The 17,382-nt window shown below is 38.3% G+C and overlaps 1 protein-coding gene across 1 annotated transcript in view; it reads right to left on the bottom strand.

The window, feature by feature from the left end:
• The window catches only part of LOC124609284 (spastin), a 464,925-nt gene that overhangs the window by 61,548 nt on the left and 385,995 nt on the right, over window positions 1-17,382 (bottom strand). The window contains exons 2-3 of the mRNA XM_047140064.1: window positions 8,692-8,862; window positions 128-358 (exon numbers count right to left, since the gene is read on the bottom strand). Coding sequence (XP_046996020.1) covers window positions 128-358; window positions 8,692-8,862 — 402 coding nt within the window. The remainder of the gene's footprint in view (window positions 1-127; window positions 359-8,691; window positions 8,863-17,382) is intronic.

A 17,382-nucleotide genomic window follows, 5' to 3' on the forward strand; every position in this document is an offset into this window, starting at 1 on the left:
TGAATTTTGCTGTACGAAAGGCTATGCAGGAGTTAGTGGCACAAGCATATTAAGCATGGTTATACATTTCCACTAGTGTGAGGTGTGGCCCTGGTAAAACTGTGCTCTGCCTCAGTCAGACGTGTACCTTCAGAGGGGGCAGGCTTGCCAGAAGAGGGAGGCAGCGAGGGACTGGCGATGGGGGGCTTGACTCTTGTGGCAATGCCAGGGCCTCCATTGAGAAGAGGCTCTAGGGCAGGAGTGGCCAAAGCTGTGGTAGGAGGATGGGAGGCCAACCGTGTTCGGGGACTGCGACCTGGCCTCTCGGTAGCTGTGGTGGCTGGCGTTACTGCCAGTTGTTTCAGATGTACCAGCCCAACTAAAAAGACAAATGAAAATCAAACTTAAACTGAAATGTTATTGTAAACATGCAAACAGCAAATAAAGAAATACAAAAAATTAAGATGATAACATAATTTATTAGTGATAAGAATAATAAGATAATAAAAGAGTTTGGTGACATCAAAAAGTGTTATCATTGACACTGTCTGCAAAGTTATGGTGATAAATAAAAATGGCATGCATAAATAAAACGGAGAGAAAAATTTAACTAGCAAACCTAAGAAAGTAAAAACACACCTCATTTTTCCTCATTAATACTTACGAGTGACCACAGACGAGATACATTACAGAAAATTTGCATCATGTTGGAGTAAATTTTAAAAAAATTGTCACCTATTATTTCTGAGTAATCTGCATAGCCTAATTATATGCACCTGCCTATAGTAACTGGGTAAAATGTTTTACATAAAAATCTATCTTATCTGCAATGGGTACTATTAAAAGGGTAATGGAATTAGCTGACTGACTAACACAGGTGCCATGTATTCTGCAGATGAAACATAGAAATGAATTACTACTGTGTGCAAAGAAGTATTTTGGTGAAGTTAATATCTAAAAATAATGAACATGCATCAAGCATGGCCATATTAATAACAGAATATCATTAGAGATTCATTATTTAATGCCTAGTCAATATTGGTATTGAGGGAAGGATGGGGGGGGGGGGAGGAGCTGTTGAGGGAGACCCAGGTTTGATTGCAGAAGTGGTTTCAGTGTCTGTAACCACAAGCTGTTCACAGATCCTGGCAGGTCCAGCAGTATTGATCAAATGCCATGTCATCCTCTGCCAATGGTGTCAATGGATGCAGTATGGAGGGGCAAGGGGTCAGCACATCACCCTCCTGGCTACTGTCAGTTTTTGTGACCAAGGCCATTACTACTCAGTCAACTAGCTCCTTAAAGTACTGGGAATTCATTCTGGGTCCTCCACATGGCAGTCAGCCTTGTTGGTAAGTGGATGCTGGACACAGTAAGAATGGACAGGCATAGAGAGCTGCATCAGACTCATGTTTGCACAAAATATAAAAACAACATTTGGTTAGGCAACTCTCAACAGTTTGAGGGTGGTGCTTCAAAACCAAACAGCACAAAGTAATTCTTTCACAGCAAGTGATTTCAGTTACAGAAAGAAACTTCGTACAGCTTCTTAATTTACAAAAGGAAATTTTTCAGTTAACAATCTTTTCCAATTTTTGTACAACATATTTCTCATCCAACAGATGAAATGCACCACCTCTTTTTTTGGTGTTATACAAAGCAATTCTTTTCCACTTTCTTTTTAATTTCCTTCATTGTAGATACACTTCACTCTGCATGCTTGGCAAGGTTATTAAAATAAAAACCATTGGAAGGTACTTTACATGAATGATCTGTAACTTGGGATTACAGCAGAACAGAAACACTCTCATACATAATGTACACATATGTGCCCAAAGAGACACCTGTCAAGACTCCTTAACAGATAAAAATATACAATCCGGAAGCCTCAAGATGTTTCACTGATCTATACGAATTCTGGGTAACAAACTGTAGCATACATACATACATACATAAATTAATGGTAATGCATCTTCTGTTTTGACTAACAACACACCCTTTCTTTGCCTCTCTGAAAAGGAAGTTTAGGCAATGGAGTCATGAACCTCCATCTACCCTACAAAGAGTGTAACAAAGAGAAAAAAACAGAGAATATGTCCATTTTTATTGATGTTGTGTTGTCATCAGAATACCAATAAATTTTCCGCAGTACATTCACAACTCCTGATAAACAACTGAAGAACTGACAAATACATGAAAATTTTCAAGCTATCATTGATCAGGTTTGTATACAAATTGACAGAGCCTCATAATGGCTTATATTCCTTCAGTATTGATATCCCCCCCCCCCCCCCCAAAAAAAAAAAAAAAAACTAGAAATGACACTGTAACTGCTTTAGTGTTAAACTACTGTTAAGTGGTCGACTGCAAAGAGTGATAGTAATTTACATCGACAGACCATAGTCTTCCAATTCTGACTCAATGATGAGAACAGAGCAAAGAGTCAAATAAGTGCTTACATAGGAAATAATGAAATACTGCAACAGTGAAAGGTACACAAAACCATTTTACATGGTTATTGAAATATTTTTATAACATATGATTGTGAAAATTTTCTCTGCTATAATGGTATTCAAACTAAGATGAGAGTCTAAAAGAACCTGCGGGGAAAATGCTGCTGCCGAAGCACAAAAAAATGTGAGTATGTTCCTGTTTATTTATAAGATGTGAAAGTCAAGGACAGTCCATTAGAAGAAGTCAGTGAATATATCAACCTTGGCCAGATTATAAATATGAAAAATATGAAGCGAGATGTAAGGCCAGAAATCTATTGGCTCATCAAGCTTGGCTGGCAAGCATTTGGGAGGAACTCAACAGTATTCAGATAAAAAATGCCAGTAAATCTGATGAAAACAGTATTTGATCAATGAATTCTTCCTGTGCTGACGTATGTTTGCAAGACATGAACACTGAACTCATTTACAAAAAGGAAGCTTAGGACAGCACGGAGAGCCACGAAAAGGTCAGTGCTGGGCTATACAAGAAAGGATAGGAAAAGGGCAGATGACATCTTAGAGACAGTAGGCTCCTTGAAATGGCAGTGTGCTGGCCACGTCATGAGAAGAAAAGACAGCAGATGGATGAAGCTAGTACTGGAGTGGAGTCCGAGAGAGCATCGGAGGCCTAGAGGAAGACCACCAGACAGATGGGACAAAGATATCAAGAAGATCGCTGGTAGCACCTGGCAGAGAACTGCCCAAGACCGTTCCACTTGGGAGAGGACTGCTGAAAGCCTACCTGAATCCACGACTTGAAGAGGCCACATCATTTAGTGATCGAATTGATGATGATGATGATGATTATTATTTAAAAGACTGACTGAAAAGTGGTATACTATCTGTCTCATCCTACTTTCCTCAGCACCCTTAAAATTTCTCCGAAAAAATTTGGCATGCGAACATATTCACACTTTTTCAAACATCCACAAGCTCCCACAACTATAATTCATTCACACCCACTGTTCCATCATTGTAAGTCTCCCATACCCATCCACTCCCAATTGCCCTTCTCATTTACTCATTCAGCTGAACTCATTGTCTTATCTCTCTATATATCTCTGTAACTGTCTCCCACGTCATAGCCCCAGTCCCCTACATCTGTTCTACTATCTCTCACTATCTCCCTCTTGTTCTCTCTTACTCCTATCTCATTCGTTCTTCCCAATGCTGGTTTCTCTACTCTGTATCTTATTTTCACTTGCTTCACCCACTTCAACTTCCACTTTCTTCCCTCCCCCTGGCAGTGTTTCTCTCTCTCTCTCTCTCTCTCTCTCTCTCTCTCTCTCTCTCTCTCTTTTTTCCTAGCATTGTTCTCTCACTGTGAACTATGCTCCACCGCTGTTGTGTCCATCACTTTTTCTCACACTTTCATTGTCTCCTTCATTCTTTCTATAAAACAACCATTGTCTACTATATTCCAGTATCTATTAAATTCCTGTCTCTTTGCCACTGCCACTCTCTTGGCATAAAAAAGTGTGAATATGTTTGCATGCCAAAATTTTTGGGCAAATTTTTAAATGTGTTGAGGTAGGTACAATGAGGCAGCTGGCACCCCCGCTTTTCAGTCGAGGTTTTTTTTAATAAACAGGAACATATTCACATTTTTGTGCTCGATAGGAGCATTTTTTGGTGGTTCCCTTATTTTCCTTGCTCCAGATAGGCAGGTAACTCATAATGAAAAAAACTGCATTGATCACTAAAATTTAGCAGTTTATATATGTGAAATTGAAATCACTGAAAATCAATTTTATTCTCAGACTGGATTTTATATGCTAAAACAACAACAACAACAACAACAACAAAACAATACGTATGTGCTTCATACTACAGCATGGGGTTCCCGGATGATTTCTCTGTGCTACATCAGTCTGTAGCTACATTTTTGCCCAACACTGGGTTTTAGACGAATATTTTATATGTACAAGTAGGGTAAATTTGAACCTCTTTATCTTGGAAATGGGTAGAGATATAAAGAAAATTTTCAAAATTGTTCGAGGCTGGGCTCTCAAGAATATATCACAAAAAATTTGGCCATCTGCTGCACAGCAATCTTGTTGGACTTGTCGGCTGTGTTTTCTGCCCGCTGGTGAAGGCAAAAACATACCTAGGGGAAGTGTACAATATTCATACTTTGCACTGTGATGTAGGGTAGTTACACAAAGATGATCCTTCTGTTGGTTATACAAATGGTCCCTAGCCCAAGGGCTACCCAAAACATATGACCCTACTTTCTTATCACCAACAGAACCCGAGGTATGAGCACCAGAAAATTGCATTTTTATACGTCGCGTTTTTTAACATATTAGGTATGCATGCTGTTCCATGCATCCCGATTTATCACTGAAACTTGCATTGTGTGGTATAAGCTAACTGGATTGAGACTAAAATAACATGGCTTTCTAGAAAACTGCTAAATTCTTTGAAAATTGTACAGTATCCAATTGCTTTACAAATGTCACCTACTTACCTCTATAAAGAGTATAAAAATGCATTTCATCATAACATTCTGAAAGAAATATTATAACACAGATTAAAACATTATTAACTGATTATAACTTAACTGAAACACCATATTCTCTGTGTATTGCATGTCAGGAATGGGGAAAGTATGAACAACAAAAGCAAGTATTAAACTAGCAAGCTTGAAACACCATCACTTATGCAAACTAATCACTAAGCAGTTGAAATGTTGTTATGCCTGAAAAATCATCAGCTATTCCACTTACTATACTAATCTATATGGTCATTTCCTAAACTAAACAGAGCCCTATGGGCAACACCCAATGATATGTTACACAACTGCCCATACTTGACCTTTCTTGTAGTGCACCAACTTGCAGGGTGGTCATAATTCTCATCTTCTTCTTCTAGAACATACAGGTATGCCAAACATTGACTTATTTCGTAATGAAAATAATTCATGCCTTTTTTATGCATATTAATTGTACCAGTGACAATATTAATTCAATGGTGAACAATTTAAAAAATTTATATATAACAGTATACACTGTAATAATGTATCGTCACTTAATGTATTCACAACAAAATTCCATATATATTTGCTATGTTGCCTGTAACTGTAAGACAACTACATGGTTAGATGCTGAAAATAAGTGAGCAGCAAAAACTGTCAGACATATTATTAAATTATAAACACTATTTATAGTGAGTAGCAGAATGCTGGTAGGTCATCCGAGACAAAAACTAAATGTGACGACAGAAGTTACAATTTGCTGGTGCACAGAGTGAGAAGTAGCTGTACAATAAGTAACTTTGTTGTTGTCATTGTCATCATTTCTATCATACTGTAGTAGTATCCCCTGAACTATTATACCCAAATCTTTCCATGTACTAGAAAATCATTTTTAAATAAACTAACAGACGGTATGCCCCACGAACCATGGACCTTGCCGTTGGTGGGGAGGCTTGAGTGTCTCAGCGATACAGATGGCCGTACTGTAGGTGCAACCACAACAGAGGGGGATCTGTTGAGAGGCCAGACAAATGTGTGGTTCCTGAAGAGGGGCAGCAGCTTTTTCAGTAGTTGCAGGGGCAACAGTCTGGATGATTGACTGATTTGGCCTTGTAACGCTAACCAAAACGGCCTTGCTGTGCTGGTACTGCGAACGGCTGAAAGCAAGGGGAAACTACAGCCGTAATTTTTCCCGAGGGCATGCAGCATGTGCATCAAACCAGTCTCAGGACTGAATACCACCACAACAACAACAACAACAACGGTATGCAGGAGCTGACATACATAGGAGTAATGTAATTTTGGATGGATGAGGGAAAGGTTGGGATGGGGGAAAGAAAAGGAACCTACAATGTTGACGAGTCTGAATAGTGATGCAGACAATCTCACAATTTGATTTTAAATTGACAGCCTCCCTTTCCACACATCTGAGTACTCTGTACAGAGGTACTTTGGAGAGTGTAACTGAAAATACAGACATTATAGCATATATTAACTTAAAATTATCTTTTTTGTTTATAAATATATATTTACACATTTGCAAAGGATCTCTCTTGCAAACAGAGTGGTCTACAGACTACTAAAAATATATAATAATTACATTTCCAAACAAACTCTACAATTTCTTTTTAAGTCAAGATCTCGACTATGAGGGGGAAAAGAAACAATAAAAACTGAAAATTTTGTTTCAGTATGGGGAGAAAAATGTAGGGGGTTCTCAAAAAGAAACACACTAACTTCCACAGAGTTAACACAGTTTACTGCCTGAAGAATTTGAAGAAACAAACCTAACTTCCTAACCAAAAATCACAAACAACTCTGAGGATTATGAAGAAACAAGGAAAGAAATAAAACATTATGAAGACAGAAGTATACTAAGATACTCTAATTAAATGAAATAAGCTGACTCATTTATTTGACTGTTCTGGAAATCATCTTAAATCGTTAATTATGTTATTTTATGCTCAACACATGCTTTTTCCTTCTTAAATTTCAGTATCCTTTTATAAAAACAGAAATGAAATTCAAATAATTTAAATACCCACTAAAACGGTCCATTTGAGTCGTGTAGTACCACACTGTAGCAATAAATACATACAAACACTTGAATAATTGTTTTTATGTGTTTAAGAGAATGTGAAGGCAAGTAAAAATTGGTTACACTGTACCAGCAAAATGCCACCATGTCGATGCCTAAGTTCCCTTACTTGACTAGAAATGTCTTGCACTCTTAAATTTACATTAATTGATCTCCGAGATATGTTTTTCCACTATTACAAAGATAGGTAGTGTCAGTCGATGAAATTAAACTCTTTGTAAAAATTATCGTTACACCCAATTGCACAGGCGTAAGAAATTTAGCCCGAGTAAACTTTGATCCTATTCTGATATTATGGCTTATGTAAGGGTTTGTCGAGGCCAGAATTTGGAGGCATCTGCCATCTTGGTGGTAGCTGAATAAATGAAGAAGAAGAGTAGGTGGTTTGAGCAACTTGGTGGCCAATCAAGGAGAGTAGAAACAGGAGGAGATGGCGATGATGTGTCTGCCTGGTCTGAAAGCTGGACTGCTTAGGTTTAGTCACTTTCTAAAATGACTAAACTGTCCTCTACTCCCTGAAGCATGGCCAGCAGTAACCAACATGTGACCCCCCCCCCCCTCATGCCTCCTATGGGTGACCTATGGACACGTGTGGCTGGCCAATCCAGCATAGCGATGGCATGACACTAGTTCATTCAGCAAACAACAGGGAATGTGGCATGATACTAATGCTTACAGCCTCCATCAGGAATGTATGCCACTGGAAACATGGATTGATAGCTTGGTTGCAGCTTCAAACATGAAAGAAAATTTAGATGGTCAATAAAATATTCACAGATTACTCCTGATAGCCCAGTTTGGCTAAGTTTCCTGTACAGACTGCTCTGTTAAAAGAAACTGCACAAACCTTTGGTCACTGGGATTTACTTAAAATTTTAAAATGAGACATTCCAATGCCTACAACAAAAGGTGCACCCCCCCCCCCCCCCCCCCACACACACACACGGTAAAATCATATTATAGGATAAACAATGTAAATAGCCTATGAAATTATTCCAGAGAGGCAACTTAAAGAAAAGGGTGAGGGTTGGGGACAAAAAAATAACTTAGATACAAAAATTGTAAGTAAAATGTAGTGCATAAAGGTCATTTTCACATCTGGCTTTCTGTTCAACATCAGTTTAAGGAACAGAGAACAAAGAAATTTTATGAAAATTCTGCAAGTGATATTCAGGGAGAAACCGTTCAAACTAAGAAGCAACCAGGAGACAATAATACAAACATGTTATACTGTCAATTTAAAAAGATGAACTTCATGAAACAAATAGTTAAATATTATGGGTGAACAGATATAACAAAATATGGATATCACAAAGCGGACAAGGCAAATCAAAACTGGTCCAGGACTGGCAAGGCTAAACAACATCAAAAATAAGTCCTTTTGGTGCCGAAATTTGACAAAGACAACAACAAAAAATCATTTTAGTGAGTTTGTTTATTTTCTCACTGCTGTGTTATAGAAATCACTGATAATGAGAAAACAGTAGTTTTACATAACAACGCTTTCAAAATTTTAAATGAACACTACATTTAAAGACTCCACTATGGACAGGAACAGTATATGTCACACAATTCTTAAGGAGGACTGAATACTTGTCACTTCACAGTTATATATATAAAATAACATTTGTTTGTAAACATACCCAGGAAATCAAGACGATCTTTGGCCATAGCCAAGTTGGTCTTCATTTTTTCATGAAGTCTCTGTGCTCGTTCCCACACTTCACCTTTCCCTCCAAGACAGTCTACTGCTATCCCTTTCTCCAACTCAGATATGCCCTTCTTGTACAGCTCGATTGCTACCTCCTTCTGACCTAGAACATGAGAAACATGAATGTAAAAAATGTGGACATGCACATATAGTATTTACACAATATTCATAATACCACATTATGCTCTTCACAATATGTTAAATTCATTCACATGCAACAACTGGAAGTATTCAACAGGCACATACAACTGAAATTGAATTCATATTAAAACCTGAAAGTTTATATTCCTATGAACACTACTCTCAAATTATTGAGGGTGTTTATTCTCTTACAACTCTCAAGTGTTTTCACCATTTGTTAATTTCAAATGTAGTGCCTTGGGTAACAACCACTGTCTAAAAAAATTTCATTGAATGAAGTCTTAGTTCGCTTCTTACAGCAAATGGAAAGGAATTACTGCGCATATTACTCGTTTATGTTACGTATTCTTTACTACAGAAAAAACAATTTACTTGACATGGCCATGTAAATCCAAGTAGTGCCTTCCAGATGCCTTTATGGCAATAAAGGCTCAATGGTACTGACATTAACTTGAAATATGCCATGATAAGAGGTGATGGAGACATATTTCTTTGTTAATGCCTGCTGGCAGCCTGTTCAAATCATTTGTACTGGAACAGAGCCTAATTCTGGACCAAGATTATAAGGTAAGATCTATGCAGATATCATATTTTTATCTCATATTGTTACTCCATAAACTGCATTTCAATTTTTCTTAGTCCCACTAAGCAGTAACTTTTAAGTGAGTGTGTTGTATGCTTCGCACAACATTTCCGTTAGCTGTATTATCACAGAATATATTTCCACAGGACAGCAGAAAAATTCTGCTAAAGAGGCTGGCTTAGTCTTCACGTCAATGCAAGGAGAGATTGTTCCAAGTTCAATACATGCCAAACCAAGCCTCCTAAGAAATTATTCTAGTGAACATTTTTTAAGTCTAAATATAGTCTCTTTATTTTAGTATATGATCATTAATGGCTATTTGAGGCTCCACAATAGTATGGTATGGGCGAGTTTGTAGGAGTGTTTCTGAGAATGTTTCATTTGACAAATTCTTGAATGTAGAAACCATATTTGTGAGAGGTGAAATATATGGACCAAATCTGTGAAATGTCTCAATGTGGATGGTGCACTGAACATAGGCAGGCCTCTACTCATTTGAATAGTACATTTTCAAACACTGTAACGAGACATTCCTGTGCTTCATTTGGTATTTGAAGATTTCAGTCATTACTACTCGTCTCTCTGTATGAACCTTTAGGTGGTAGTTCTTTGTTTACAGCTATTTTGCTGACAATTCTACACTCAGAAATACAGTGGGAATGTCTGAGACGGGAAGTTACGGTTCGTATGTACAGAGAAAGGACATTAACTAGTGAAGCACAATATACTGGAATTTATGGACTTAATTTATTATGATTTAGGACAGTGATTCATGATTGGAAGTGATTCATGGGTTGGCTGTGAAAGGAATATGTGAAAAACATGAGAAGAAGGGACAGGAGATATGACGAGTGTCAAGACAACAAGGACTAACATTCATGCTATCAGAGGGAGCTGTAGAGGGTAAAAACTGTAGGGGAAGATAGAACTTTGAATATTGCAAACAAATAAATGAATACATTAAGTATCAATGCTAGTCTATGACTAGAATTTCTCCACTATGTTTACTTGCATTCAGTCTTGCAATTATTTGGGGCAATATTTCTCCCCCTGGGCTGTTATTGATCTTTTGAAAATCATTTTGTCAATATTTTGAGAACAGAGTGTATTACACTTATCACTTGAGACTGGCATAATAAACAGACAGACGTGATCATGTTGAGTAAATACATTTAGTAACAGTCCAGGCAGAAAATGTCCTCTTGCTTAGCCTACTTCAAGGTCCAATTCTAATGTTGAAGGTGACACATATCTCATTTGTGCTACTTATCATTATTTTCTTTCTTTCCTTTAATGTCAATTCCTACTCTGTGCTTGGCAAATTGCTGATTACATTCAACAGTTTCTGTAATTCTTCCTTGTTTTCACTGATGACAGCAATGCTATAGGTAACCTTATCACTGATATTATCTCATCTTTAATTTTAATTCTAGTCCCCAACCTTTCTTTTCTTTCTGTCACTGCTTCTTTGAAGTACAGGTCGAACAGAAGAGAAAAAAGACTGCACCCTTCCTTACTCACTTTAAATCCAGGCATTGGTTTCCTCTTGGCTCTTTTTACATATTGTATATTACCTGCCTTTCCCTTCATTCTTACAATTACTTCAAAAATTGTACATCAGTTCTACTGACGATAAAGCCAATCAAACTGCTAATGCTCTATTTAACATCTGAGTCCAACTTTTTTAATGTTCCATTTACCTTCTCAGTTTAATTTTTTTTCCTCTTTTTTCAGTGAAATGTTTTCTGTAAAGTATGAATTGACTTTTTGCTTTGGGAAGTAAAGCTACAACGGAAACTTCTCAGTACCATAACTCAAGTGGATCCCAGTAGATCATCTTGTCACAAAACCACTCATTCCTCAATCAGGGCCATAAGTACAGTCATGAAAGCCTGTCAGCACAGACATAAACCAAAATTATGGTATACGAAAGAAAAATTTAAAATGCACTATTTTATTTTAAATACTTTGTTGAAGCAAAACGTAACATTGACAGTGTTTCCCCACTTTATCCTTATGTGAAACAGCTATTTGGCATTACATCATTGCACATAACACATACTTCACACTATCCAAGGTACATTGTGATTAAATACAAATCGAGTTACTTCTTACGATAATCATTATTTACCTAGTATGGCTACCTTATGTTCAGAAAAAAACCACAAAAAACTAATTAATTAAAAACCTGATTAATGTCACAGAAAGTCAAATAATATCTAATGCAGTATTGGAAGACAAAGCAATACTGAATAGATGGTTTCGAAGAAGTACTTAAGTTTCAGGGTCCATGTAAAACAGCAAACAGCCAATAAACAATATTTGCTTAATGATCCAAATTCTTACATTACTTAAATGGGCTTTCCTTCATTCTTGTAGGTGCAAAATGGACCATTATTTTATAAAAAATAAATGTCAGTGCTCTTTCATTTTTTTTACATAACTTGAATGCTTCTGCGCCCGAGTGCAAATCAGTCTTCCATAATTTTATTTGCACGATCTCTACAAGATATCATCTAGCGGGCTGAAGAACATTTGTGGTTTCTACATTGAAAGAGGAGTTAGTTTTCAGAGCATGTTTTATAGAGACATATGGTATACTTTAAACAAGCCTGTAATCATTCACAGCACATTTATCCTACAGAGAGTGTTTCCAAACTAGACAACCATTCCTGACTCACTGGTGAATGTGAATAACTTTTTAAAAAATATTTTTAGCTTGGAAAAAGAATGCTCAGCCATAGATCCTGTTAAAGACATCAAGATGGCTTTAAATAAAGCTGGCAAGAAAACTTTAGTACTTCATTTTTAAAAACTTCAACACAGGTGGCAGATACGAGAGAAGTTTATATTGCTACGTATGAGTGGATAACATACTTGATTCCTTAAAACCAGGTATTTACACCGAAGCGCCAAAGACACTGGTATAGGCATGCGTATTCACATACAGAGATACATAAATGGCAGAATACGACATTGCGGTCGACAATGCCTATATAAGACGACTATGTCTGGCACAGACTCTACTAGCTAGGGCATAACTACCTATGGCAAGCTAACATACACCCACAAGCGACAACATAGGCAAGCCCCTGCATATCAGCAACATTGTTGGCTTTAATAACAGCTGACATGTTCAGTCAAACAGGCTACAGCAGGAAAACAGACAAGCTCACACACTAACACACAAACAAACCACCAACACTACCCTACACTGTGAATCTGATATATGTGACCTATCAGACACTAAACGACAATGAACCTAACTGCTACAGGTTTGCCGACACTGACAGAGAAGCCAACACCGGCACCGAACAACAGTCGCCGAATAACACTACTGCACAATGTTGAAGGTATCCGTTTGCATAATACCCATTACACGAATTACTAACAAAGCCTATGCTTGCATGACCTGTCACAGACAGCAAGAAAACCACTACTGCTCTTACAATTCAACCCAACTATCACAGAGGTTTTTTTTTCCCTTGGCTCTTGCCTTGGCACTTTTTCCCTTTGCCCTTCAAACCGCTACCCTTCATTCAACTTTCTACCCAATCTATTTCCAGGTGAGCGTGTATTAATGGAAAAGAAAAAGAGTCGCAGTTGTTAAATAGGTTACTGCTACTACAATGGCAGGTTGTCAAGATTTGAGCGAGTTTACAGTCAGCGCATGAACGATGGGACACAGCACCTCCAAGATAGCGATGAATTGGGGAGTTTCCCATACGACCATTTCACGAGTGTACCGTTAATATCAGGAAACCAGTAAAACATCAAATCTCCGACATCTCTGCAGATGGAAAAAGATCCTGCAAGAAGGGACCAACAACGACTGAAGAGAATTATTCAACTTGACAGAAGTGGAACCCTTCCGCAAACTACTGCAGATTTCAATGCTGGGCCATCAACAAGTGTCAGTGTATGAATCATTCAACAAAACATCATCGATATGAGCTTTCAGAGGTGAAGGCCAACTTGTGAACCCTTGATGACTGCACAACACAAAGATTTATGCTTCGCCTGGGTCTGTCAACACTTGACATTGGACTGTTTATGACTGGGACCATGTTGTCTGTTCGGACGAGTCTCATTTCAAATTGTGTTGAGCATGGAAACAACCTCATGATCCATGGACCCTGCATGTCACCAGGTGACTGTTCAAGCTGGTTAAGGCTCTGTACTGGTTTGGGGCGTGTGCAGTTGGATTCATATGGGACCCCTGACACGTCTAGACAATTCTGATAGGTGACACTTTGTAGCATCCCGTCTGTATCACCTGCGTCAATTTGTGTCCATTGCAAATTCTGACGGACTTTGGCAATTCCAGCAGGACAATTTGATACTCCACACATCCAGAATTGGTACAAAGTGGCTCCAGAACACTCTTCTCACTTTAAACACTTCTACTAGCCACCAAACTCCCCAGACATGAACATTATTGAGCATATCTGGGATGCCTTACAAAGTGCTATTCAGAAGAGATCTCCACCACTTCGTACTCTTACGAATTTATGGACAGGATTCAATGTGTCAATTCCCTCCAGCACTACTTCAGACATTAGTCAAATCCATGCCACGTCACGTTGTGGCACTTCTGCGTGCTCGCAAGAGCCCTATATGATATTGGGCAGGTGTACCAGTTTCTTTGGCTCTTCAGTGTTTTTGCAAATAAGTGTTACTAGTAATTTACATCGCATTACGTGCTCTGTCAGCTAATCCTCACAAAGCTCGTCAAAGTGCTTCTCTACTGCTTTAATTACTTGGTTAAGCAATTTGCATCTTTCACAGATGTTGGCAGCCTGGTCAAGTACTTTTTTGCACTATCCTTCGATGCTAGTCTCTTCTGAGAGCAACCGAGTGGTATGTCGCAGTGGTAAGACACTGGTTTCACATCCCAGATGACAGCAATTGGAATATATATATATATATATCCATCCATCCATCCATCCATCCATCCATCCATCCATCCAGATTGGGATCTTCTGAGATTTCCACCAAAATTGGGTGTGAGGTAACTTCTGAGATAGTGCTTTGGAAACCACACAGGCGATTTCCTTAACCCATCCTTTTCCTATCCAAGTTGACACATGTTTCTAATGATCTTGTCGACAGTGGGGCGTTAAACCCCAATTTTCCATCTTTGTTTCTGTCAAAGCCATTCCTGAAAAAAGCCATATGCAGCTGCAAATGTCCATAATCTCGGACTGCAAGGCCTTAGGTGTTGTATTACTTCTTTCTAATGGTTTACATCGAATCTCCAAAAGGAGAAGGCCATGTTTAAAGACCTATTGCCACACTTTGTTTATTATATTTCTTATTCTTAAAAATTGTTTGTCAGAGCCTTAAGAACGTTAATGAATCTCTTAAGTGTAAAGATGGTTTCTATCTGCCAGCCTAACACATTGGATTGTATGTTATCTTAGATCAACTCAGGGAACAAGAAAAACCATACCACCAAAGAGTGCTGCTAGCAAAAAAAAATCTGTACATGTTCTCAACCGTTTCAAAACACAGGCCATTTTCTTGGTTAGTCTTTCAGTCTCTACAGCACCTTTAAGGAATAAATTTAAATTGCAAGTTGATTCGCTTTTGCAAACCATTCTATACGCCACTTACGACTGATTCTCCGACTTAGCTTTAGCCGAAACACTCACATTTAGTCCCTTTCGTTGGGTATACTCAATTAACTCATTGTTATATTCTAATACAGACTGATCTTTGATCTGCGACAGCTTATTTTTACAACTGAACGATTTTCAAAACAATCTTTCTCCTGATTGTGAAATTTTACCAAATTTTCCATTTTCCCTTCGTACTTAATCCCCCCCCAAATACCACAATCGGTAAAAACCTAACCGCAATAGGATCACTTGGTTGTCCGTAAATGAAACCAGAGACAGATTTGGAGTAGGAATTAAAGTTCAAGGAGAACAAATAAAAACTTTGAGATTTGCCGATGGCGTTTTAGTTCTGACAGAGACAGCAAGGGATCTGAAAGAGCAGACAAAACAAGGAATTATGGAATGTAGTCAAATGCCGAGGGAATTAGATTAGGAAGTGAGACATTTAAAGTAGTAGAGGAATTTTGCTTTTTGGTTAGCAAAATAACCGACGGTGGCTGTAGAATGGCAATGGCAAGAAAAGCATTTCTGAAGAAGATAAATTTGCTAACATTGAATACAGGTTAAGTTCAAATGGTTCAAATGGCTCTGAGCACTATGGGACTTAAGTTCTGAGGTCATAACACCCCTAGAACTTAGAACTACTTAAACCTAACTAACCTAAGGACATCACACACATCCATGCCCGAGGCAAGATTCGAACCTGCGACTGTAGCGGTCGCACGGTTCCAGACTGTAGCGCCTAGAACTGCTCGGCCACACGGGCCGGCTAGATTTAAGTATTAGGAAGTCTTTTATGAAGGTATTTGCCTGGAATGTAGCCATGTATGGAAGTGAAACACAGATGATAAACAGTTTAGACAAAGAGAGAATAAAAGTTTTTTTCAAATGTTTTGCGACAGAGAATGGTTAAGATGAGGTGGGTAGGTCACATAACTAATGAGGAGGTACTGGATAAAATTTCGGAGACAAGAAGTTTGTGACACAACTTAACCAAAATAACGGGTCGGTTGATAGGACACATTCAAGGATCATGAATTAAGTACTGGTGGGAAGGGGGGGTAAAAATCGTAGGGGGAAACGAGGAGATGAATCCAGTAAGCAGATTCAGCAGGATGTAGGTTTCAGCCGTTATTCAGAAATAAAGAGGCTCGCACAGGATAGAGTAGCGGAGAGATGCATCAAACCAGTCTTTGGACTGAAGACTAGAACAACAAGTTGTCCATCTGTCTGTCTCGCTGTTCAAAACCCTTTTTCTGAGGAACAGGTGAGTGTATCGTGTTGAAATTTATGTCACATATTGAGGTCTATGGTCCCTGGCGATGTAGAAATGTGAAGCTTCTAAGTCAAAGCAATCAAATATCCGGTCGTTTGTGCCGCATATTTTGATGTTTGCAAATTCATTCATCAAAACCGTTCGTCTAGAATCATGAAATTTGGCAAGAAGCACGGTTTCACTTTGTAAGTACAGGAAAAAAAATTAGAAAAATTTTAATTTGTAGTTACAAGAAAAAAAAATTATTTATTTTTCTTTTTCATGAGGCTTCAAATTTAAAATTACAACATTCTCTGAAGTCTTGGAATTCCTGAGACTAATATCTTGCCAGTGTCATTGTCGATAACAGTCAAAAATCGTAGTGAACCTCGATTCCCTGAATGGATGAACTGTTTACATAAACAGCTCGCACAGAACCCTCAGTGCGAAAATTCTACTCTCACCTGGCCAGTTCTTTTTATAATTCAAGCAGCACTTTATCCTCGTGTGCTGGTCGCCCCAGTGCCGTTACGCTCCTACTATTGTCGCTGGATTGTTTCCTTAATTTTGCAGTGATTGCTTTCTGCGTATTTCCTTGAGATTCAACAACTTGTCCCCAGGTGACGCAGTCCTCAACACTACACGGATCTCTCTCAAGTTCCCAACGCCGTTGCTCAGCATCAGTTTTGAGAGCGACAGTTCATCAGCATGAATGTATTCGTCTCCCGTTAGCAAAATTTTAAGAAAACCGTCAAATACGGAACAACCACAGAGCAAAAGGTAAGTCATCAATATACATCTGAGTTCAGCCAAAATGTGGCGCACAAAACTCAGGCTTCAAATCGACTATACGTTTCTGTGGACGCATAACAAATTCTCACGTCTATGTATATTTAATGGTAATCTGTATTAGTCATCCAGTCTGTATATCAACGTTTGTCTGAGGCAGATAACCTTCGAGGAGTATGAATTTTCTAGATCTTGTAATTTTGGGAAAATCAGAACACTAGAAATTATACACTC

The sequence above is a fragment of the Schistocerca americana genome, chromosome 1 (assembly GCF_021461395.2).
Source record: "Schistocerca americana isolate TAMUIC-IGC-003095 chromosome 1, iqSchAmer2.1, whole genome shotgun sequence".
NCBI classification, from domain to species: Eukaryota; Metazoa; Arthropoda; class Insecta; order Orthoptera; family Acrididae; genus Schistocerca; species Schistocerca americana.